Genomic DNA, 23686 nt, shown 5'->3' on the forward strand with positions numbered 1-23686 from the left:
TATAATTGGTTATTCTTGCCATTTTGCATCTTTCTCATAGAGACAAATATGTTAAAGTAAGAAAACAAGACCAACAGTCTGCAGCCAAACAAGCAGCGCTGCACTCTTTACTTACTTGACTGCTAACAAAAGAACGAGAGAAATGTTTATCATGTTCACTATCTTAGTTTAGCGCATTAAGCAATGTCTACCTCTGCATCGAATCAACACCATACTGTAACATGCGCTGTAGTCTGATGTGCACCTCCCCAGAAATGTAACTACATGTCATGGTGACACAGACCTCTTGTCTGTTTTTGTAAGCTGAAAACCATTTCCTCAGTGGAAACAAAGATATCATTGAGGAAAACGAGGTTGACGTGAGGTTATTGAATCAGGAAATTCGTGTGTCCACCACGACAATGGATCCTAATTGATTTTACTTTGGCATTGTTTCCGTGGTACCAGCACATAATTTTAACTCATTACGTGCTGCCACCACGGAATACAGTGTTAAGAGGTCATGGTCATTTCACATATTTCTGTGAGATCAGGTTGCTCTACTCATATGAAGCCATGATAAATCACACACAAGACTTAAAATGCTATAATGTGGGGGCTTTATTGTCTTCACAATTTATTGTTTCTTATCTGTGAAATAAAAGCTTTAACATTCCTCTATACACATAAAAACACAAAAGTGTCCTTGATAACTCAACAATATGACAGGTTAATGTCAAGGCCATAGAATAAAATAAATGTATTTTGCCAGTTTTTGATAGCGTAGGGCTTTAAGAGCATTGTGCTGTGGGCGGATGGGGCGCGTTCCACTACTGTTTTGTATCTGCTCTCTGCCGTCTGTGGGCTTCATTCCATTTCAGATTGCCATCCGTCTGCCGTTACTGAATCCAAACGCCACTAATAAATAAATAAATAAGAAGATAAAAATAAGGCTGAGCACGGAAGAACCAGAGAGGAAACACCATCACATGGAGCCGTCTGCCCCTGGCAACCCGGCCACCCTCCACACCACCAGGGGAGAGGGGACCCCAAGCCAGCGCCACAGAACCAGCTCCTGCTTTGAGCCATTGACCTTTGAACCTTGACCTCAGTGCATGTTTGAAGGTGTATAGATGGAATCGCTGTGTTATTTACATTTACTTATGGGTAGAAAACCGGCATGTCAGTTGAATGAAGACGAGCGAGACGAACGAGAGGTAAGCTATATATATATAATCGTTTAGAATAATTTAATGTTTGTAAAGTCTATAAAACCAGTGATTGAACGAACATTACTACTTCTGTGTGCATGTTTTTGTAATTAGTCACGGTTATCGTAGATTAGCTGAGCTAACAGTTAGCTGTCAAAGTTAGCTACACAGTAGTGACAGATATTTATAACTAACTAACTAACTAATTAACTAACTCAAACTCATATTTATGAGGTAGTTATAAATATCCATGACAGGAGGAAGCTTAGCAGGGTCAGTAAACCACCCATCACTGATATTACAGGGGTCTGGGAGTGGCACGATGGCATCACCAACATGGAGCTGCAATTTCTCTTTATAACGATTATAATCTGCTGTGTCTAAGCCAACAGCATAGGTGGACAACTGACTCATCTTTCCTTTGCTCTTGATGGTCCTGCCTGTCTTGTGCCTCTTGTTATTTACTCCTGCTTCTTCTCACCTTCCTCATCTCTGCCTCTTCTTATTTACTCCTGCCTCTTATTTAAATATTGTCTCTTCTTATAATTCTTATTTATCCCTTCCTCTTCTCATCTTCTTACTCCTGCCTCTTATTTACTCAAGCTTCTTCTCATCTTCCTCCTCTCTGCCTGTCTGACCCTGGGTCAATACCTTTTCTGTAGAGGTGAATAACTTGAAACTCATGAATGAAAAACTGTTCAACAATCGCCATTTCCAACATTTTGTTTATTAAAGCAGATCGTCAGCATCAACACACCACTTACTTACATTACTGGCTAGAGGCTGGTTTGCGAGGCTACTGTCACTACTGTGTAGCTAACTTTGACAGCTAACCATTAGCTCAGCTAATCTACGATAACCATGACTAATTACAAAAACATGCACACAGAAGTAATAATGTTTGTTCAATCATTGCTTTTATAGACTTTATAAACATTAAATTATTCTAAACGATAATATATATTGCTTACCTTTCGTTCGTCTCGCTCGTCTTCATTCAACTGACATGCCGGTTTTCTACCCGGAAGTAAATGTAAACAACAAGGCGATTCCGTCTATAACTCAGCACTAAAAGGGGGTACAGACACGGGACCAACTGTTAATGATATACAGTATATCTGCAACTGGGGGTGCTGTCAGATATGGGTAAAATATGGATAAAATTAATTTTCACCCATTTAGAAATTAGATATTTAAAATCTGATTACACAAGTGTGTTTACCATCCCCTTAAAGTCCACAGTGTACTCTCAATTCAGTATTTACAACTTCCAAATCCAGGAAAAACACTTAGATTTTTAAAAAACTACAATTCCCTGGGACATGAGGCTTGATACATAGTTGTAGTTCTTCTGATTTGCAAAGTAGGGTTCTAAATAGGGTCGTAAAAAGATATTTCTACTGAATATATAGTAAAGCCAAACTAGTAATGACACTACATCTAGATGAATTATGTTAAGAAAAAGCAAGGGTGTTGGCTAATTTCAGATAATTTAGATAGTGCTCTAGAAACGGTGTTTTTTGGGACGGTAGTTTTTTGCGGCTTGTTGTAAAATAGAGTCATAAAAAGATACATCTGCTGAATATATCAAATGTCTAGTAAAGCCGAACTAGTAATGACATTGCACCTAGATGAACTATGTTAAGAAAAAGTAATGATCCTGGTTAATTTCAGTTATCATCTATCTCTAGAAATGGCATTTTTGGGACTCCGGTTGTAGAGTTGTCAAATAGTGTCATAAAAAAGTAAATCTACTGAATATATCAAATATCTAGTACAGCCAAACTATCATGTTGTTATTATTATTATTATTGGTGGGAAATTATAACAAAGGAATATATTTGCCGTTTTAATATCAAGAACACTTTTGTGTTGTTGTGTGCATACAGGACGTTGTTGAATCAGGGAATCCGTGTGTCCACCACGACAAAGGATCCTAATTGACTTTACATTGGTGTTGGAATGCGGTGTTAAGAGGTCGTGGTCATTTCACGTATTTCTGTGAGATCAGTTGAATCTTGCTAGTGGCTAGGCTAATTTATACAATGTAAAATGCCACAGGCTTGTTCTAATAATGTTAGCATGTTGTATTTGTTTGAAAAATGTGTTTAGTACAAGACAGTTGTTTTGTTGGTGAACCTTGTGAGTTATAATGGAGCCTAATTTTGTAACAGTACCTCTGGTAAATGTTACTGTTGTCCCTGGCTTCATATGTAGAGGAAATCTCTGCTAGCTTGGGTAATTTATACAATGTAAAATGCCCTTGGATGCAAATGCATCCGTAGCTGCAGATAGCATGATACTTTAATGGTTGGTGTTGATAAAAAAAACACTGATGAGTATGTTTTTAAAGGAGACCTATTATGCTTTTTGGGGTTTCCCCTCTTCTTTAGTGTGTTACAGCATTTTTCTGCCTCTATAAGGTTTGCTAAATTAAAAAAAAAAAAAAAAAAAAAAAAAAAAAGTCCAGCCTAAAGAGAGTTGTCTCCCCACAGACACACAGTTCCTGACATGCCTGAAACTGCTCGTTTGAAAAAAATTCAGTTATTAAGACAAAAATCTGAAAATACACAAATTGCATCTAGACAGCATGGAGATGTTGGTAATTTGTTTTTAACAATGATTTATTGGCTCCATAAGTGAAAAACTGATGTTTAAAAATGCCATTTTTGCATTGACTCCAGTTGTTCGCATGAGAGTGAAATTCAAAATGCTGTTTCAGTTTTTGAGATAAAATTCTGATATTTTCCAAACATCATCTACCATGACACCAAAATTTTATCATTTTACATACATTGAAAATGTATTTAGCAAGAATTTGCAAGTATATTGTAACCCAGTAGAAAACAGTTACTATTGTTGTTCCCCTTAAAATATTATTTTTTATTTAATTAACCCTCTTTAGTTATTATTCTGTCAGTAATATTAATTTCGCACACTCTCAATTCTTATTTGTTGTATTATATAGATGGTTCGTGAGAGAAAGTAGCCCCACCCTCTTCTCGCGAGAGTTACAGTGCGGAGGGAGAATGCAGGGTAGTGCGGCGCGGAGTCAGAGCTACAGAGTCAGAGCAGCGATACGAGCAGAGGGAAATCACAGAAGAGAAAGTCAATAAGAAGTCACGAAAACAGCGGTTGTTAACTCACTTATCAACACATGATAACCCGTGAAAGTGTATCTACCTGCAGCAGAGAGGTGGTCGAGGATCTGTGGGTTATTATTTTCGGCAGAGACTTGGTGAGTCGCTCGAGCTAACTAGCGCTAGCACATGCTAACTGTAGTAGCCACATCGCGATTCAGCTCGTGAGATGGCAGAAAACTTGTTGATACATGAACGTGACCTGCCGCTATTTACTGTGTGTTTTAAGAGTTAAAACTGCATATTTTGCTCTGATAATCTGATGAAACAAATGAGGTGTGCTATTTATTTTCCTGTGTATTCACTTTGAGATGCACTGTTAGGGTGTGTGTCTTGTTAAATGCTGCTAAACATGTTCATATATCACAGAGGCAGAAACTCTGAAGCCCTGAATTGATATTCTGATGTGTGTTAAAGGTGCATTTTGCTAAATTTCAGTTCATAATCCAATGTTGTGAATTTAATGTGTGAAATGGTTAAAAAGGGATTAAAATGAACCATATTTCATGTGGGAAAATGAGTTAAAATTATCTTTGATGATTCTGTGTAGTGGTAGCCTTGTCTTTATACAGGCTAGGTTTTTGAGACCCTATAGAAAACTTTAGAGGTGGATCTGGATTCTCCTGGTTGAGGGAGATGGCGAGCCAGTGAAGATTTTCCTTGCCAACGGAGTAGGGAACCAGCACCTGAGCCGGAAGAGGACATCCAACCCCTTCTTCACCTTAACTGATAGTGTCTGTGGTAGGACCACCACACACACACCTGACGTGTGACCCCTGACTCTTTGAACTTTCCCTTGACTTGACATACACATAAAGCGCGCTGACTAACAACGACAAAACATTAAAGGAACATTCAAGGAACAATTAAAAGAACATTACTGTTCCAATGGGACACTTTTATTTCGTTTTGTACTGAAAAAGAAAAACTGTGAACCACTAAGTGATCAGATGCCATTGCACTGAATTTTGTTCATTCTATTTTATTTTATTTTCCATACTGTTAATATAGTTGACTGCTTCCAACATATAGTGTGGCTCCATTTAGTTATTGTGTCTGTCAATTCCTCTTTAAACCCTCCTCCACGAACCTAGTCTCTGGTCCAAACTCTGAAGTAACTGGCGGGTTACAATATGTTTACAATACCGTTTACAGTCAAACATTTTGATGCACTGTAAGCTCAGTTTTCGAGAAATCAAAAATCTGTGTCTGAACAGACAGTCTGAAGTGATGTCAATTGAGCAAAAATTGTGGGAGGAGATAGGTTTAATAGGTTTTACAGTTTTTGAAAAAAAACAGAGTGATGGACTTCATAATTTGCAATAGGTTTAAATGTACAAGAGTTTCTTAAATATTGGGGCTACATTTTGCTGAAAGTTGCAAATCTGTAGCACATATGGTTGATTTGTTGTGAATTTTCAAAATTTTGAACTTTAGAGGCGGTAGAGGTGGTAGCGCCACCATCAGGACTATTGGCCTGTTTTTGCCACCATCAGGACTATTGGCCTGTTTTTGCAGCTGAGGCAATCTGGCATGGAACTGGACCTTTGTGCAAAGTTTGGTGATTTTTCGCACATGGGAAGTAGGATTTCCTCGGAAGAAGAAGAAAGAAGAAGAACATGCAGGATAACAATAGGGTCCTGGCAGCTTAGGCTGCCCGGTCCCTAATAATACACACACACGCACACACACACACACACACACACATACATACATACATACATACATATATATATATATATATATATATACACAGAGAGAGAGAGAGACACACACACACACATATGTTCTTTCATTTGGACTTTTGGCTGTCATCAACAACACCTATAAAGGGCATAGGTTTCAAACCGAGTACAAGACCTCATGTTGAGTTGGAGGACAAAGAGGGAGAAACTCAAACAGATCAGGATCAGGAAACTCCTGGCATATCCAGAGTTCAACACAGGACGGAATGGATGCCTGAATGGAAAGAATTGGACACTGTTAGTGTTGCAGATAAAACACTGCTGTGTTTATAAATCTATCTATTGTATATCATTTAGTACGTTTTTTTGTAGTTTTTGTTTGCTAAAAATTAAGTTCTATTGACAAAAGACTTATTTTTCATTTCTTTCTTTGTTACTGTGAGTGCACTAAAACCTCCCCGAGGAAAAAGGCCAATACTTTATCAATCATAGCTTTGTGGTACACAGCGGCTACCATAGTTGCAATACGTGTTTGAAAAAGTGAGGCGCTAGAGTGCGCTATGCTTTTGAATGCAATACACAATTTCAACGTTATATGGGAGAAATTCCTAAAATTAAATCTAAATGTTTAATCTAAATTTAAATGTTTCATCTAAATCTAAATGTTAAACCTAAATGTGCTTGGTGAAACTAAATATTTAGCTAATGTGCAAATGCACACTGCCAATCACCGGAAGTACCAAAATAAAAGCCTGTGTGGTCAGACTGTGTTTATAGCATCAAATAATAAAACCAAACTAATCTGAGAAAATGAACATTTGAACATACTCAAATTTGTGTTCTTCCTGAATGTGTTCTGTGTTTCTCTGTGCATGTTTTTCCTCAGGAAAAAGTGCTATATGAGAACATATAGCAAACGACATGTAAACATGTAAAGGAATGCCTCTGTTGCAAGGAATGGGACTGGTTGCAGCCTTATTTTCAAGGTCTGGATGTGACCGAGGACGAGACACCTCCACCTGGAGTAACGTTAGTATCCAGCTGGGCTTTATCTAGAGCTCGCGAGATATATTTCGGCTGCGCTTTGGAAAGCAGAGCTAGATGGTAAACAAACATGGCAGCACACCGGTAAGCTAAGACATCACATTTACATGTTGTTTTCTATATGTTCTCTGACATTTATCCTAACGATATGAGGCGGTCTTTGTGGAAAAAAGCTTGTTTAGTAGACTTTGCACTTGAAGGTTGCCCGTTTTAACAGGTCTGACGCTACTAATGCGCCCCGGCTGTATCTAGGTTAATGGCTAACATGCTAACTATTATTTTTCGTCACTAGTCGCTTGAAACAAATTTAGACAATAGGAGACAGGTTGAAAGAAACCGAAATTTCCCTTTAAGTAGGGGTGGACTGCCAGTTTTGTTGGTAACCCTTTTCTCCTGTTTATTTAATTAGGGAGGTAAGATTTTTTGTCATTTATTTCTTATTATTTGATTAGGTTATTTACTTACTCCCTTGATAGAATTGTTTTGTTAGTTATTTTGGCCTTAGTCCACCCTTAAGTTATTATTTCACGCATTACTGTTGTTCCATTTATTGTAATAAATTACCTATTTTGATCGTTAAACGCATTTGTATCCTTGTGGCCTACTTGGGACTTGGGGAAGATGGGGGCCTTTCATGTTGTGTCCCAGGCACCCCTAGACTGGGGATGAGAACTACATAAAATGACAGAAACCATGTTTGGGGAAATGTTATTTGACATGTATTTTGAGTTTTTAGTGTCCCATCTGCTAACATGGAGGGTGCAAAATTTATGGGTACACTCCACTGTTGCGTCATTTTCTACATGCTCTCCTTGCTTGCCAACATGTCCGGCGATTAAGCTGAAAACATTGGAAGGGCTGTTTTGGCCACAATTCAGAATATCAGCAGTGCAATTCTGTTAGTTAGCAACACTCGTGCCTTCCCCGGTCAGTTTGACCCGGTGGTATGGTGCGTTCCAGGCAGGCTTTTGAACTTGTAAGTCACGACTTCAAGTCACGACTTACGACTTTGTAGCGTTCCAGGAAAGTTACGCCAAACTGCCAGTTATGCTGCAGTTACTTCCTGTTTAACGTTACATTGGTGAACATGGCAAACCGTTCGTTTGTGCTTCTCCATCATTTCCATTGCCAAAGGTGCCTGCTCCTTGCTCATTTGAGCGAAACGGAGGAGGAGAAACGGCGCGTAAGTTAACAGAAGCTGTTATACTGTTTATCTTACGTTATTTGTGTTTTTTGAAACGTATTTTGTATTGATCAATGCACTGAAAACTAGCTAACGCTAAAGCAACTGCCAATAATGCGTTAACATTAGCAGATAAATAATGTTAGAGCAATACCTTGCTATAATAAACATTCTCTAATGTTAGAGAGACCAGACCAGCCATCTGAAGGCATCTCACCATCTCTCTCTCTCTCTCTCTCTCTCTCTCTCTCTCACTCACACACACACACACACACACACAGTTCAATAGCCAACAGTGAAGACCAGTAATTAATAACAATTAATAATAATAATAATAATAATAATAATGAATGGCTTAGCTCCTAAAAGATGAATCACATTATGAGGATTTTGCTATTTGTTCATGAAGACTGTCTCATCTTACTTTTCAGAGATGCAATTGCTCAATTTGTCCTGCCACACGCAACAATTTTGAAGACTGGCATAGAATGTGAGCTTCTGTTCCATATGGATGAGCGGACATTTTACCGCCATCTCTGGGTCACCCACTTCCAGTTCGACTACCTCATTGAGGTCCTGAGAGAGCAAGGTCTGAATGGGGACCATGATGGAGGTCTTGAGATTCCTCTTAAGCAAAAGGTATAGTAGGCCTATGCCCCAAACTGTTTTTTTGAAAATGCTGGCATTTTAATTCAATAGCCATACCATAATTAAATACATTTCTCCCTTTGTGATAATTTGTTGAGTGTCTGGGATACATTATGTATTTATAGGTTGCACTGTTCCTCTGGTACATGGCAAACCAGAACAGCTTCCGAGAAATCTCAGACAAGTTTAATGTGTCCCAGTCATCTGCACAGAGGTAGAAAGTTTAGGTGGTACACTGCTGCTAGAAAACTGATTAACAGACTGTAAAGGATTGATAATGGCTTGTGTTATGGTCATAAAAACTAAGATTTGCAGTGCTATTCTATTCTATCCTGTCCTATCCTATCCTACAGGTGTGTGGTTCAAGTGCTGAGAACCTTTTGCACTATGGTTCCAACTTTTATCAGCTGGTTCACAGAGTGTGAAAAGTTGGCAACCTCTGCCGCCCTCAGGGCAATGTGTGGCATTGACGGCATCATAGGTATGTTATGATAGCTTTTGCTCATCCCCAGGGGATAGGGAAATTTTGAGTTTTCACAACCGCAAGGTGCAGACCAAAGTAAAAAATAGAGGTACACAGGGCAGACATAGCATTGTACAGGGTAACAAAACTAGAAACATATCATTACAATGCACTCCGTTACATATGTGCTCACACACACTATAGGGCCCATATAGCAGCACTCGAAGAGGGTGGTGAAAATATGCATCAAAATCATAACTTTTACTGGGATCATCAACTCTCACTGTCCCTTCCAAATAAATAAATGCATATAAGATCTAAATACTCAGAGCATTAGTATACACTGTATTAAGGGATAGTCCCTGTGAGAGACCTACTGTACTAGTACTGGGATAAGGCAGTTAAATCAGTCAATCACTAAATACCACTAGTCAAAATGTGTATCTCTGTCATAAACTGTGCATTGTGCAGTGCAGGTGCCATAGATGGATGCCACATAAAACTACAGCGGCCACCCATCAGAGGAGGGGACTACTTGAACCGAAAAAGGTACTATTCTGTAGTCCTCCAGGGGATGGTGGATGGAAGAGGGACGTTCCGGGACATCTTTGTAGGTGCACCAGGTAATTATGTATTGAATCCTGTAAGTGTCATGATGCATCAATATACCTCAAGCACATTTCTTCCAGGCATAGCATGTACAGCAATAAACCACTTCTGGGCTTTCGGTTACTGTGGTCCTGTTCTATGAAAGAAGCTGCCTGCTGACCTGAGGTCCATCACAACTGTGTCCACATTCAAAACCAAACTCAAAACTTTTCTGTTCTTCCAGGCTTATAGTTAAATACTATAGTGTGTGTGTGTGTGTGTGTGACAATATGGCTGCACTATTTCTTTCTTGTACAGCCGATTACATGTGCGGTTATGTGACAGGGCAGGGGCTTCTATGTGATTGTGTTGATGTTTTTCTGGAATTTAATGCTGTGTGATATTTTGTTTTTTAAGGTATAACTTGTAATGAATTGTGCTTTATAAATAAAATTGATATTGACATTCTGATATTGATTCAGGCAGGGTACATGACTCCAGGATCCTCAGGAAATCCGCCTTCATTGTGAGATGGGGAGAAAAAATGGGGAGGTGGGTATTTTTAGCATCTTGGAGAAGACTGATGCTATGTGTATACAGTATGTAATTTTCACTACCCCCTGTATATGCTGGAATACAACATTTAGCTTAAGCTCACAATTGCATTGGTCCATGCTCCTCTTCTTCTACTAGCACCACTGATGTCTTTCTTCTAGAATAGACAGATTATTTTGCTATTCAAGTATGTAATTTGTGCTACCCCCTGTATAGGCTCTGTGCACAGCAGCAGTCTTGACAGAAGGGTCCTAATTAGTCCTCAAATTGGTCTTCACCTGTATCAGTTTGCCCACCTTTCTTGTCAAAACTGCAGTCACGCACAGAACTGCTCACAATACAGCCAGAAGCCCACTTTCTTTGAATGTCTTACTGCCTCTCTACCTGTCCTGTACCTTGCTGCTGTGAAAACCTAAATTTCCCACCGTCTCACCCCATCCTCTTATCTTAAGGTACATGCTACTCGGCAACAGCACCTACATCAGTCGCAAATACCCGTTTATTGTCACACCAAAGCGGGGCGATGGTGCCCTTACCATCCAGGACCAGCAGAGGAACACGCAGATCTGCAAAGGACGCGTTGTAGTGGAACAAGCGTTTGGCAGGTAAGTAACTCCTCCTGGAGCCTATCTCCTGTTTACTGGTGTGTGAGGTGACTTCATGGACCTCCCAAGCAGGGAGATATTGGGTACTATGGCACAGCTGACGATCAACTCAGAGTGGGCTCTCTAACCATAAAGTTATTGATGCATGAGAGATCTGCAAAACACCAGGCTGGATGTGGTGGTCATGCTGATCATGTCAGCCTGCATGCTCCACAACCTCTGCACCAGACCTGCCGACATGTGCAAGGACCTTCCCGCTGGTTGCCCTTGTCATGACGATGAAAGCATTTGAAGACTTAATTTTCAAAAACAGATCTATTTATTTTTTTTGCACCATGTTCCTTTTTGCTGCACATTCAAGGCAATTGTTCTCATAATAAAATATTTATTGTACCAGCTTGATAACTTCAGTTCTTCTATTTTACTATTTTGTTCTTCTCTATTTTACATGATGTACTTAACATTTCTCAAGTTTTACCCATTTAATACAGTGTAGTGTTGCAGTAGAGTTAGCAGCAATGGATTCAAAAGTAATCACTGTACTAGAAGCAATGTTGTAATGTCTACTTGACCATCACATGGATGACGCTTGGGGCTGTTAAGGCACATGGACATACAGGCATTATTATAGGGCATTGTGCATTTATCATACACAAAAATAGACAATAACTGCAAATTTATGAAGACAAAATTTTATTTAATAATGTCAACAATTTCAAATCACAAATGCAACAAAAAAGGATGTGATTGAGCACCTTCTAGGCAATCAGAACTGCCTCTTTGAACAGAACAGATAGGACAATTTGAACAGTGACTACTCAAACTGTCAACAGCAGGACTTTGTAGGTTGACTGACAGATATTGAACTAACGGTTGTCAATATTAACCAGCGTTACCAACAAACAGTCTCTGACATGACTAACGGCCGTTTAACAGACGTCACTATAGTAACATTAGAAGAATTATTATGGTATTTATTCTGATTATCAGAATAAATGAGTAGAGGAACATTAGAAATATATAAAGAAATTCTTCAACAAAATGAAAACACTGCACAACCTTAACTTACAGCCTACTAGGGCTGAAACAATTAATCAATGACTAATCGACTATTGAATTAATCACCAACTATTTTGATAATCGACTAATCGTTTTGAGTCTTTTTTTAAAGAAGAAAAAGTCCAAATTCTCTGATTCCAGCTTCTTATATATGAATATTTTCTGGTTTCTCTAGTCTGTGACAATAAAGTGAAGATCTTTGGGTTGTGGACTGTTGGTTTGAGAATGTCTTCTTGGGCTTTGGGGAACAATGATCAACATTTTTCACCATTTTATAGAGCAAAAACTGAACACATTAATCGTTTTTATTTACTTTTTGTATTAGTTGCGGCCAAATAACTTTTTTTCTAAAAAAAATTACGACTTTTCTCCTCAAAAATATAGGAACTTTTTCTCAAAATTTTACAACTTTTTTTCTCAAAATTTTCCAATGTTTTTGCAAAATATTGGGTTAGGGTTAGGGTTTTCCTATGAATATTTTCTAGAAATTCTCAAAATGTTAATCTGTATATTACATACAATATTCAATGCAAAGATGATGAATAGACACAAATACTCATGATCGACTAATCATTTCAATAGTCTGTGACTAGTCAACTATCAAAGTAGTCGTTAGATGCAGCCCTACAGCCTACATGTTGACTTGTCACTGCAGGAAAAGCTCAGGTGGACCTAGTTGTCTATTGCTTGCTGAGATACTCTCTCATTAAATTCTCGAAGGAGATCCACTGAGCTCTCATTTCCTCAAGTAATTAATTGTGTCTCCTCTGGCTGGCTTGTTCTGACTCCTGGATAACCTCTACAAGTGACTTTACCGGTCCCTTTGTCCCCCTTGGTCTATGTGTGTGTACCCCCTGCTCTGCTGGTCCCTGCATTCTCTGAATTAACATCCCCTGCACTTGGTGGCTGTCCCTGCACCCAGCACCTCCGGTCTACGGACATTTAGGCCCCCCTCATTGTCTCCCACAACTGGGAATTCAATGTCATGTTGGCCCCCTAACAGTGAATCCATCTGATCGAAAAACTTGAACCGAATTACCCCCCTCCCTGTGCTATTGTTATTGTCTTTTATTCCTTTGTAGCCATTGACCAGGGTCTGCCATTTTCGGTCCACTTTGGCTGGACCGAAAATCAGGACAAATTTGGCTGTCAACCTCCCCGCCAAGTCCTCCCACAACTTTTTTTTTTGCCCCGTTTCCCCTCTTAATCCTTGTGTTGAGCTACTGCAGGTACTGGGGGAGCTCATTTCCGTCTGACTCCAGGTGCTTCTTGTGAGAGGAAAATCATTGAAACAATCAGAAAATTAGAAAATTTGAAAGTCTGACTCAAATAAATAATTTGAGTTTGATTAGATCAGCTACCAAAAAAAAATCAACACTACACCTTTCAGATGGAAACTTCTCTAAACATTATGGATGTGTGTTTTTTCTATAGTTCCTGTCATAACACAACATATGTTTAATGCAGCCTATTCAACAGTGCTTTTTGATTGTTTTGGTTGTGGTAGATTCATCTGTCAAGTGTGTGAGACCATCTCTCTCCAGAAGTAAATAAAATGCATTGTTCTTATGAAAACTGACTAACAGATCTAGATGTTTAAATTGATTATAATACAGTGGAATCCTCTTAAGCAGCTTTCACACAGAGCGTGATTTTTGCTGCACCCACCGCAGGGTAGGGGGCAGAGCAAGCGCAGAGCAAGGCGCGCAACCGAAAAGTATTCCGGCTCCGGTCTGGTGCCCTTTTCCGGTCTGATGCCCCGGATTTCATTATGTATCTGTCCCTGCTTCAACGAAAAGCCCTGGCTTTAGTTCTTCGGAGGAGGAGGAGGAGGAGGAGGAGGAGTATGGGTCCATGAAATCCTCATGGCAAGACAGGATTTGGGAAGGTACAGGCTCGTTCAGGAGCTACAGCTCCATGATGACCGCTTCCAGGTCTACTTCAGACTGAGCAGGGAGCAGCCTGCTGGGGAGAGTTGGTCCAAGCCTCCGGAGGATGACAACGAACCTCAGGCAGCCCATCACTCCAACTGAATGTCTGGCCATTTGTTTGAGGTGGGTGCTTATAAGGAAAAGCTAGTTTTTACAAGTGTGTGGATTAATCACGATATTTTATGCTATAGTTCATGCGAACATAGTTTACCTCTAGAGTATGAGGTTGCTGCCACCTGTAGCCTACTATGCACCTTATTGAAATAAAAAATAGCCTTCTGTAGTAGGCTGTATAAATGAATGGTAAAATATGTGTGTGTGTGTGTGTGTGTGTGTGTGTGTGTGTGTGTGTGAATATGTGTGTGTATATATATATATATATATATATATATATATATATATATATATGTGTGTATATATATATATATATATATATATATATATATATATATATATATATATATATATATATGTGTATATGTATAGATATATCTATACATATATCTATACATATATCTATACATATATATTAGTGTTGCACGATTAATCTAAACGCAATTGCGATGCCAGGCTGTGATTACATAACCGCATAAAAGGCTGCGATTTGCGATTTAATGTAAATAAATGTGAACGTGTGTGTCTGTGAACGTGACTGCCTCTCCTGTAGTGTGTGGAGTTTGTTGACATCACGACCACAAGCTATCCTGGGGTCCGTTTCACAAAGCAGGTTTAGTGAAAACTCTGAGTCTGTTAACCCTGAAATGAGGGAAACTCTGAGTTTTACATTTCAGAAAGGAAGGTAACTTAAACCAGAGAAAATGGAGTAACTCCAGTTCGTTTCAGAAAAAGAGGTAACTGAAGCTCAGTGTCAGTTACTATGGCAACTGACTCTGTGAATCTAACCTGATTGGGATCAGGTTTTCTTCAATGAACCTCGAGTTTCCAGCTGTCTCCTCCCTCTTACGCCACACGCAATGTGATTTATTCATTCATTCGTTTAGTGTCGCGCGGGTTTCAGCGAGTTTGATCATCTGTCCTCAAGGTAAAGTTGGATCCTAAAGTGTGTTCTAGTTCTTTTTTTTTTTTAAAGATTATTTTTTGGGCTTTTTGCCTTTAATATACAGGACAGTGTGAAATGGGGAGACAGAGAGAGGGGGACGACATGCAGCAAAGAGTTGCAAGCCGGAGTCGAACTCGCGACCACTGCAGTGAGGCATCACCTCTATACATGGGGCGCCGGTATTATCCACTAAGCTACCGACACCCCAAGTGTGTTCTAGTTCTAAATCTACTTTTTTCGACCATGGCATGTCCGTTCTTGGGGGACCCTGTAGACGATGGGGCAGTGTTACGGAGGAGGGAGTTACATGTTCGTCGGGAGATTATTCACAGGCTCAGAATTGACGTATTATCATTAACGGTACCATTTCACATCACAGTCCATCATTTAGCCTATGTCCATAACCTCATCCGTCGTGACATAACCAACATCACCAACCATGGACGTGCACTTTCATCTACCCAGATTCTTTGTGTTGCTCTTCGTTTTTTTGTTGTTTTTTTTTGGCAAACGGGAGTTTTCTGCATAATATCGGAGATTCAGAAAATATCAGTAAGGCCACTGTATGCAGAGCCGTGAGAAAAGTGTCCCTAGCTCTGAAACGTCTTTTAAACTCTTTTTGTGTGTTCCCTGGACATAAACCTGTGAGGGTCATCAAGGAGGAGTTCCACAGGATTGCAGGTGAATGATGTAGAAATCAGTTAAAATTTATGATTATAAATCATATTCAGTTAATGACATGGTGCTGCAACCTCAGACAGGGATTAGTCATTTTAATTAGGGTCTATTGTAATCCTAGTTCTTCTTCTTCTTCTTCTTCTTCTTCCGAGGAAATCATACTTCCCATGGGTGAAAACTCACCAAACTTTGCACAAAGGTCCAGTCCCATGCCAGATATCCTCAGCTGTAAACTCAAGCCAATAGTCCTGATGGTGGCACTACGGCAAGCGTCTAAAGTTCAAAAAGTTTTTGAAACTTTATAACAAATCAACCATACGTGCTACAACTTCACAACTTTCATCAAACTGTAAAAATTATGAAGTTCATCACTGTTTTTTTTTTTTTTTTTTAAAAACTGTAAAACTTCTTAAACCTATCTCCTCCCTCAATTTTTGCTCAATTGACACCAAACTTGCTACAGAGCATCTTCAGACTGTCCTACAAAAACAACGTTTCTCAGATTTTTGATTTATCAAAAATTGAGCCTACAGTGCATCAAAATGTTTGACTGTAAACGGTACTGCAAACATATACATGCAAATTCTTGCTAAATAAATCTTCAATGTTCATGAAAAAAAGACAAAATTCTAGAGTCATGGTAGATGATGTGTGGCAAATTTCAGAATTTTATCTCAAAAACTGAATTTTTGACAGCATTTTGAATTTTGCTCTATTGTGAACAACTGGAGTCAATGTAAAAATGGCAATTTTAAACATCAGTTTTTCACTTATGAAGCAAATCAATCATTGTTAAAAACAAATTACCAACATCTCCATGCTGTCTAGATGCAATATGTGTATTTTCAGATTTTTGTTTCGATAACTGAATTTTTTTACAGTGGTTTGAAATCTGCCTTTGAGTTGCTACTTGCCAGTTAGCTCAGAGTGGTAGATGACCGTCTTAGGTTCCAGAGGTTGCAGGTTCGAGCCTCGACTGGTGCAGAATCCACATTGTAATGTAAACATCTTCTTGTGCTCCACCTTATTGCTTAAAATTGCCTGAGTGTTACTGATCACTGTGCAGCATCTTCAAGTCTTTTTTCTGCTAGAAAATCTGCCTTCTCATGCTTGAAAATAAACCAAACTTTGCACAAAGATCCAGTGTCAATACTTAAGTGTGAAACCATCTGAAGCTTCTCACTTTGCACATAGCTCAACTAGTTAAACATCAGTTTTTCACTTATGAAGCAAATCAATCATTGTTACAAACAAATGACCAACATCTCCATGCTTTCTAGATGCAATATGTGTATTTTCAGTTTTTTGTTTCAATAACTGAATTTTTTACAGTGGTTTGAAATCTGCTTTTCCATGTGTGGCGTTGCGGGGTTAATGATAAAGCCGGCCCAATATTATGTTACCAATTAGGCTTTTAGGATTGAAGAAGGAAGCCAACAACGCCACCCTGGGAATTGCACCCAGGGAATTGTAAATAAGGTAAATGTAATAGAAAGGCACGCAGGTAAGTAGCACAAGAAAAGGCAGGAGACGTGGTTCGAGGTAGCAAAAACAATTAGCAAGTTTATTACAGATTGGTCATACAAAAAAATTAAAGTATTTTAAAAGGTATTTCAAGGTATTTTAAAAATAAGCCAAATAATTGAGATGCTACTCAGTGACTGGGACTTACCAACGGTGAGGGGCACCCCAGGGTGAGCAGTCCAAATGATAAAGAAAAGGGACACCCCACATGTACGTGCCACGCGCACACACAGCAAAAGGTGACTTGCAACGAAAACCCAAAATCCAAGATCACAGCACACCAAGGGAAGCCACACCCAGGACACTGCCACCACCGTTGGCTCTCAGCGCTACGAGGAGACAGAAGACACAATTAATTAATATACTCCAATACAAATCATATCTTTTGCTTTCCTTTTAAAATATACAGGGTCAGTTATCTCAATACAAAGAAAAAAAAAACAACAACGAAAGGAAAATACCAGCAGTCTAGAACTGAAACTCCATAAAGGTTACAAAAAAACATTAAATCATTTCAACATTAGCAAATTAAACAACCAAAGAAACTAAGGAAAAAGGTCTCTGGCCAGAGGTACTAAATTAACAGATAACCATAATCATTTATTTACAATGGAACTAAATGATAAGTGACCAACCAATTAACTCCATATAATAAAATACCTTAAAAGACACAAAAATAACCGAGTCCTATCTATCCCCCCCTTGCACACACTCACTCATCCACGCACAACCAGTCCTTGCGGATGACCATCCACTCGCTCTCTCGGTCCTCACAAACACGCACTCAGACACGCACACACAGTCTGGTCCGGGCAGTGAGTGAACCGCACGCCGAACAGCAACCTGCAGAAAGTAGTCACCGTAGCAGTAGCAGCGGCTGCAAGCGAAGCATAAAGCGGCAAGCAAAGCAGGAGAGCCAGCACAGCCAATAGTCCATACAGCAAGGCAACAGAGCAATCCCAGGCAAAGCGCCACCGCACAATGAGGGTAGGCGAAGCAGCAGTGTACCTGCACTTATCTTAATGTCCAGAGTTGAGCCACCGATCCCGATCAGCAGGCGTCTTCCCGATGAGGGGAGAGATGAAGAAGTTCCGCGCTGCTCTGTGTTAACCGGAACGTCGGTGGTGCGCCAGTGATGCGTTCACGGTCCGCTTGTCCGCTTAGTGCCTGTGCTGACAAAGAAAATCGCTGCCATCCAAGTAACCACAATCGACCACTGTCTGCACCGAGAGCAGAGGAGGAAGCGGAAGGCCGGAAGAACGGGCGGGCCTTCGAGCCAGGAAGTGAGGGGGGGGGGGGGGGGGTACAGCCACCCTTTTATCCCCTCGCCCTCTACACTGATAGGCTAAGGCACCAGACTCGCCTGCAATGTATGGTGCAGAGCAGCAGACTCGCCTACAATCAACTACAGCGGCATATCATACTGCTACACATGGATGGACGGCTGCTAAACCTGCACGTCTGGCTTAGTCAGTTTGTGAAGCTACACATGAATTGTCACTGACTAATTAGCTCAGTGAGATAGAAATTGATTATTAGTCTCAGAGGTTGTCAGTTCAAGCCTCAGCTGATGCAAAAGGCAGATTGTGTTGCTAAATTCCTAAATGTCTTCCAGTTCTTCTGCTTGTTGCTCAGAATTGCTTAAAAATGCCCGGACCCAACCCATCACTGCGCAGCAGCTATAATTTCTTTTAGGATTTCCCAGTGTGATAGGGTGCATTGATGGAACCCACATTCCCATCATTGCTCCTTCACAAAATGAAGGAGACCATGTGAATATGAAGTCCATTCACAGCATTAATGTGCAGGTAGATTGACTGTCTCAAAATGTCAGACTGCATCACACTGCAAAAACTCAAAATCATCCCAAGAATATTTGTTGTATTTCTATTCAAAATGTCTTATTTTTAGTCAAAACAAATCACACCTAAAAGTAACTTGTTTTTGGACAATTTTCACTTGTTTCAAGCACATTTTCACTTGAAAAATAATTAGGTGGGATTGCATCTAAGTGAACTAAATTTTAGCTTTAACACTATTCCACCTGTTTGCATCTGTAGCTAGCCTAATATTATTGTGATTGCATAAATGTATGAAATACATTTAAACTTACGCATTGACCTGAGCAGTAATTTTCTCCCACGCCGACTCCCGTTCCTTCGCTGCTGCAGCAGCTGCGTTACTCTTCTCCCTGAAAACAGCTTCAAATTTGCTGTATGAGCGCATTAAAATATCCAACTCCAGAGGAGTAAAAAAAAATGCAGACCTCTTCTTGTAGCTTGTTGCCATGGTGAATCATGGTGTCGGGGCTCCATTGATTGATGACAGCTTTTTAAAGTCGTGGTGCACGCGCTTAACTCAGAGTGGACAAACTCTGTGTTGATTGAACTGATTGAAATCACCTGTTCTGAAATCCGTAACCCAGAGTTTCCCATCTCAGAGTTACTCAACTCAGAATTCAGGGTTAATCTCAGAGTTTGTTGAACCTCCTTTCTGAAACGGACCCCTGGTGTGTGGAGCACGTATGGTCAGGTGACCAGTCGGCGTGCAGCAGTGACCAACACAGATGCTGAAGAAGAGCATGAGCACGACCAAGAACAGGCTGAGTTGGTGGCGAGAAAAACACAATGTCTATCATGTGGCGATACTTTGGGTTCATGTACAGCGACACTGAACAGCAATTTTGCTCAGTTTCAGCCCACTTGACACGCCGCTGTGTTGTGCTATGGCATGCTGGAATTTGTCATTTACGTGACAACGCCTGAACGCAACACAGGCTCGCTCTGCTGTAGTGATGGGAATGACGGTTCTCTTTAGGCCCCGTTCAGATTTAGTGTCTAAAAGCGCGTGGAAAACGCCAGCTGTGACGTTTCCATCCTTTTATCCAAGGCGCTTCGGAGGTTGTGCTACTGTCGCGCCTGCTGTTACTAAGCAACCAAAACTGGCTGTCACTCACAGGGGGATTAACAAAGTTACAAAGTTTACAAAAAAAGTTAAATGGATTTCCAGCACCGTAAATCCCTCACAGCAGCTTTACTGCTCGATTTCTTTAAGGAAGAGAAGAAAAAAACTCGTCGTGTCTGGAGGCATCCCATCCTTTAAGCTCGGAAAAAATACGGAGAATTTCACTAACTGATCCAGGATCTTCGTCTGGACGATGGGAGGTTCAAAGCGTATTTCAGAGTGGATAAAGATCAGTTTAACCTGCCTCTGAGAAAAGTTGGCCCCAGTATCACAAGACAGAGCATCTGCCATGAAACCATCTCTCCAGCACAACGGCTGTGCATTTGTCTGAGGTACTTATCAGTTAAAGGCAATGTTGAATTATATCTTCCAAAGAGATGATCAGAAAGTCTTTCACAGTCGTGGACAAACTAATAACTAATAATCTTCATGCCATGATTATCTGGTCTAGCATTTAGATCTCAAAATGGATTAAATTATAGTTTGCCATTAAATTATCATATTTTTGAATGCTTTTAATTTTACAATTAAGCATAAAAACCAGGGGTGGCTGGCCAATAGAGGGTGATAGGGCGCTGCCCCTCCTCGAGCCACAAAAGAAAAGAACGATGATAATAAATGTATGATTATCATCATAATTATTGTCATATATACACACAATATATTAATTATTCTCTTAATTTTCACTTGAAACAGCTCGTCCTGCCTCTGAATATCCAATCAGCTGCAGTGTGAAGTCGCGTTCCAGCCCTTTGGGGCGATATCAGTCTGGCTGGAAATCGCCCCGACTCACTCTCATAGACTTCCATGTAAAATGGTTGTTTTTCTAAATGCAGGCACTCCAATGCAATCTCTATGGGCTCCAGGAGGCCTCACCTCAATGTATTTTCATCATACGTAAAACACCAAGTATCATTCATGTGCTCCTCGGTCCGATTTTCCATGTCGGGAAGTCGTTCTTACTTCATTGTGTGTTCATGAGCGTTTAGGTGGTAATGTGGAGACAACATGGACATTACAAAGAAGATGTGTTGTATTTTATCACTCAAAATATTTAAAAAACACGTCGTCAACCTTTTCCGCTGAAATATTGCTTTACGGTTGGAAACTCATTTTTCCGATTATTCCGACATCACATGAGGCAGCGCCACTAACGTTTCCAGCTGCTCCAAGAGGCTTTTTAACCATATAGGTTAAAAAGGAACAACACACAGTGCGCCCAAATTCACACGTTCGTTCCTCTCTATGGATTTTCTCACATGAAACAGCGGAACTGCAGCTTTGTCGGACACTTGTTGGTAGTCCAATGTTTTCACAGCGAAAAAATATGATAAAGTTACACTAAAATTATGTATAACAGAGCTTTCATACAGCTTTGCACACACATTACTCTTGGATGGAGTACTTGCAAATGCAGGGTTGCACAGAAATGCCACGCATATCACATGAAAGCGCAGGAGCAGAGCTTTCCAGTGATACCACACACATCATTGTGCTGTCATCCCATCACGCTATACATACAGATCAATTGTCTACAAAATAAAAACCTGATGAATTTCTTTACAATCCATTATACAGATCTTGTTATCAGTCACTTCATATATATCTATATATATCTATATATATATCGTATCTTACCACATTTTAGGCTTGCGTGTGTTTCTCCCTGTCTATCCGCATTTGTAGTCCGGCTTTCAAGATGCAAATATCTCCATATTGTCCAGTTGACACTCCATCAAACTTTGTATGACAAGACCAGCCACTTCACCTTTGTGCACCCAGACAACTGCAGCCTTATTATGCATGCATGACAGGGCCGTAGTCACCATATACATTGAGGGGGACATGTTCCCCCCCAGTGCCCAAAATGCTCCCCCAGCATGTAACTGAAACTGAAAAACAACAACAACAAATGTTCAGGTCAGGTCAAAGAGCAGTGATACTATGTGATGTGCATTGTATTAAGTTGTAGGGTATGCCTGCATTTATTTCTTTAATCAGAACACAAAATGAATTTCCACTTAGCTATAATAAAATGTTTTCTGATTAAGACTGACAATGACTCAATGAATACCTTACTCAATTTTATTTGATTAATGGTGAAACAGGTCTCTGTTTACATTCAAAGGTATTTGTGTGGGCAAACTGATGAAAATTAGTCTGTTGATGACCACAGTGGATTGTTCAGCCATTGCAGAGCCATATTAATTCAAATTTACCCATTGAACGGGTCACCTCAGCCATCATCACAACAATTGCCCCCCCTGAGAAATTTGGCAGGAGCCGCCACTGATAAAAATGCTTATTCAGATTAAACCAAACTGCTTCCCTGTGTATGCATTGGTAGTGATAAAATAAAAATATCATATCACATCATATCATATATCATGTCACATCACACCAATAATCAATTATTGGATTTGTTTTTTTTTTGTTGTGCTACAGAGTTCTGCTTAATTCTAAACTTGGGTTTACTCATTTTAAACATACAGTATAAATAATCTTAAATTAAATTAATCTTTGTCAGTATAAGCCTCAGCCAGTTTCTCACATGCCAGATCTAGGAATGCCTTAAAATCCTATTGTTATGTTCTTATTTGTGTATATATACACACTATATATGTATATATATGTACACACACACACACACACACACACACTACATATATATGTATATATATATATATATATATATATATATATATATATATACATGGCAAACATGTTGCCATCCAGGCACCAGCAAACTCTGGCTCGCAATTTTTTAATTACAAAGGCACCTACTCCATCATCCTTGTAGATGCCAGCTACCGCTTCAGGTTGGTGGATGTGGGGGCTTTTGGTTGCAGCAGTGATGGGGGCATCTTTGCTGCATCCTCTTTTGGATGTGCTCTGCGGGAGGGCACTCTGGATCTCCCAGAGGATGCACCTCTCCCAGGTGCAGACCACCTGGGCCCCATACCTCACACTTCTGTGGCAGATGAGGCTATGTATAATCATTTATCTAATTATTTCACACACAAAATTCTCAAATTAGAACATGCTTCCACAGTAGGAATACTCACCATTTTAAAAGTAATTCCTAAAAACAAGAATTGTTTTGAATTATAAAAATATTTTTTATTTTGTTGTGGCACTGTGTTAACCTTTTTTATCTTTAAAATTGACTTGTAGTTTTTATTGTGTTTTTACATAGTTGTCTTTGATCATTTGTCTAGTTTTGCAAAATGGTGTCATTGTTGTTAAATGGGTCTGTGTTGTTCTTCTTTTATTACAAGGAGGAATTTGCTCTGGCCCTACCCTGGAAGAAACCTCTCCAGGTCTGAGAGGATTTTTAACTACCGCCTCTCCAGAGCCCGCAGAGTGGTA

General features: G+C 39.8%; 1 protein-coding gene across 1 annotated transcript in view; it reads left to right on the forward strand.

Annotated features, from left to right (window-relative positions):
- The first annotated feature begins 4268 nt into the window (after window positions 1–4268).
- LOC125897606 (putative nuclease HARBI1) overlaps window positions 4269–23686 on the forward strand; it is a 66245-nt gene continuing 46827 nt past the window's right edge. The window contains exons 1-7 of the mRNA XM_049591001.1: window positions 4269–4428; window positions 4903–5071; window positions 8674–8881; window positions 9244–9371; window positions 9830–9976; window positions 10424–10493; window positions 10949–11101. Coding sequence (XP_049446958.1) covers window positions 8838–8881; window positions 9244–9371; window positions 9830–9976; window positions 10424–10493; window positions 10949–11101 — 542 coding nt within the window. The 5' untranslated portion in view covers window positions 4269–4428; window positions 4903–5071; window positions 8674–8837. The remainder of the gene's footprint in view (window positions 4429–4902; window positions 5072–8673; window positions 8882–9243; window positions 9372–9829; window positions 9977–10423; window positions 10494–10948; window positions 11102–23686) is intronic.

This window comes from Epinephelus fuscoguttatus, linkage group LG11 (genome assembly GCF_011397635.1).
Source record: "Epinephelus fuscoguttatus linkage group LG11, E.fuscoguttatus.final_Chr_v1".
NCBI lineage: Eukaryota > Metazoa > Chordata > Actinopteri > Perciformes > Serranidae > Epinephelus > Epinephelus fuscoguttatus.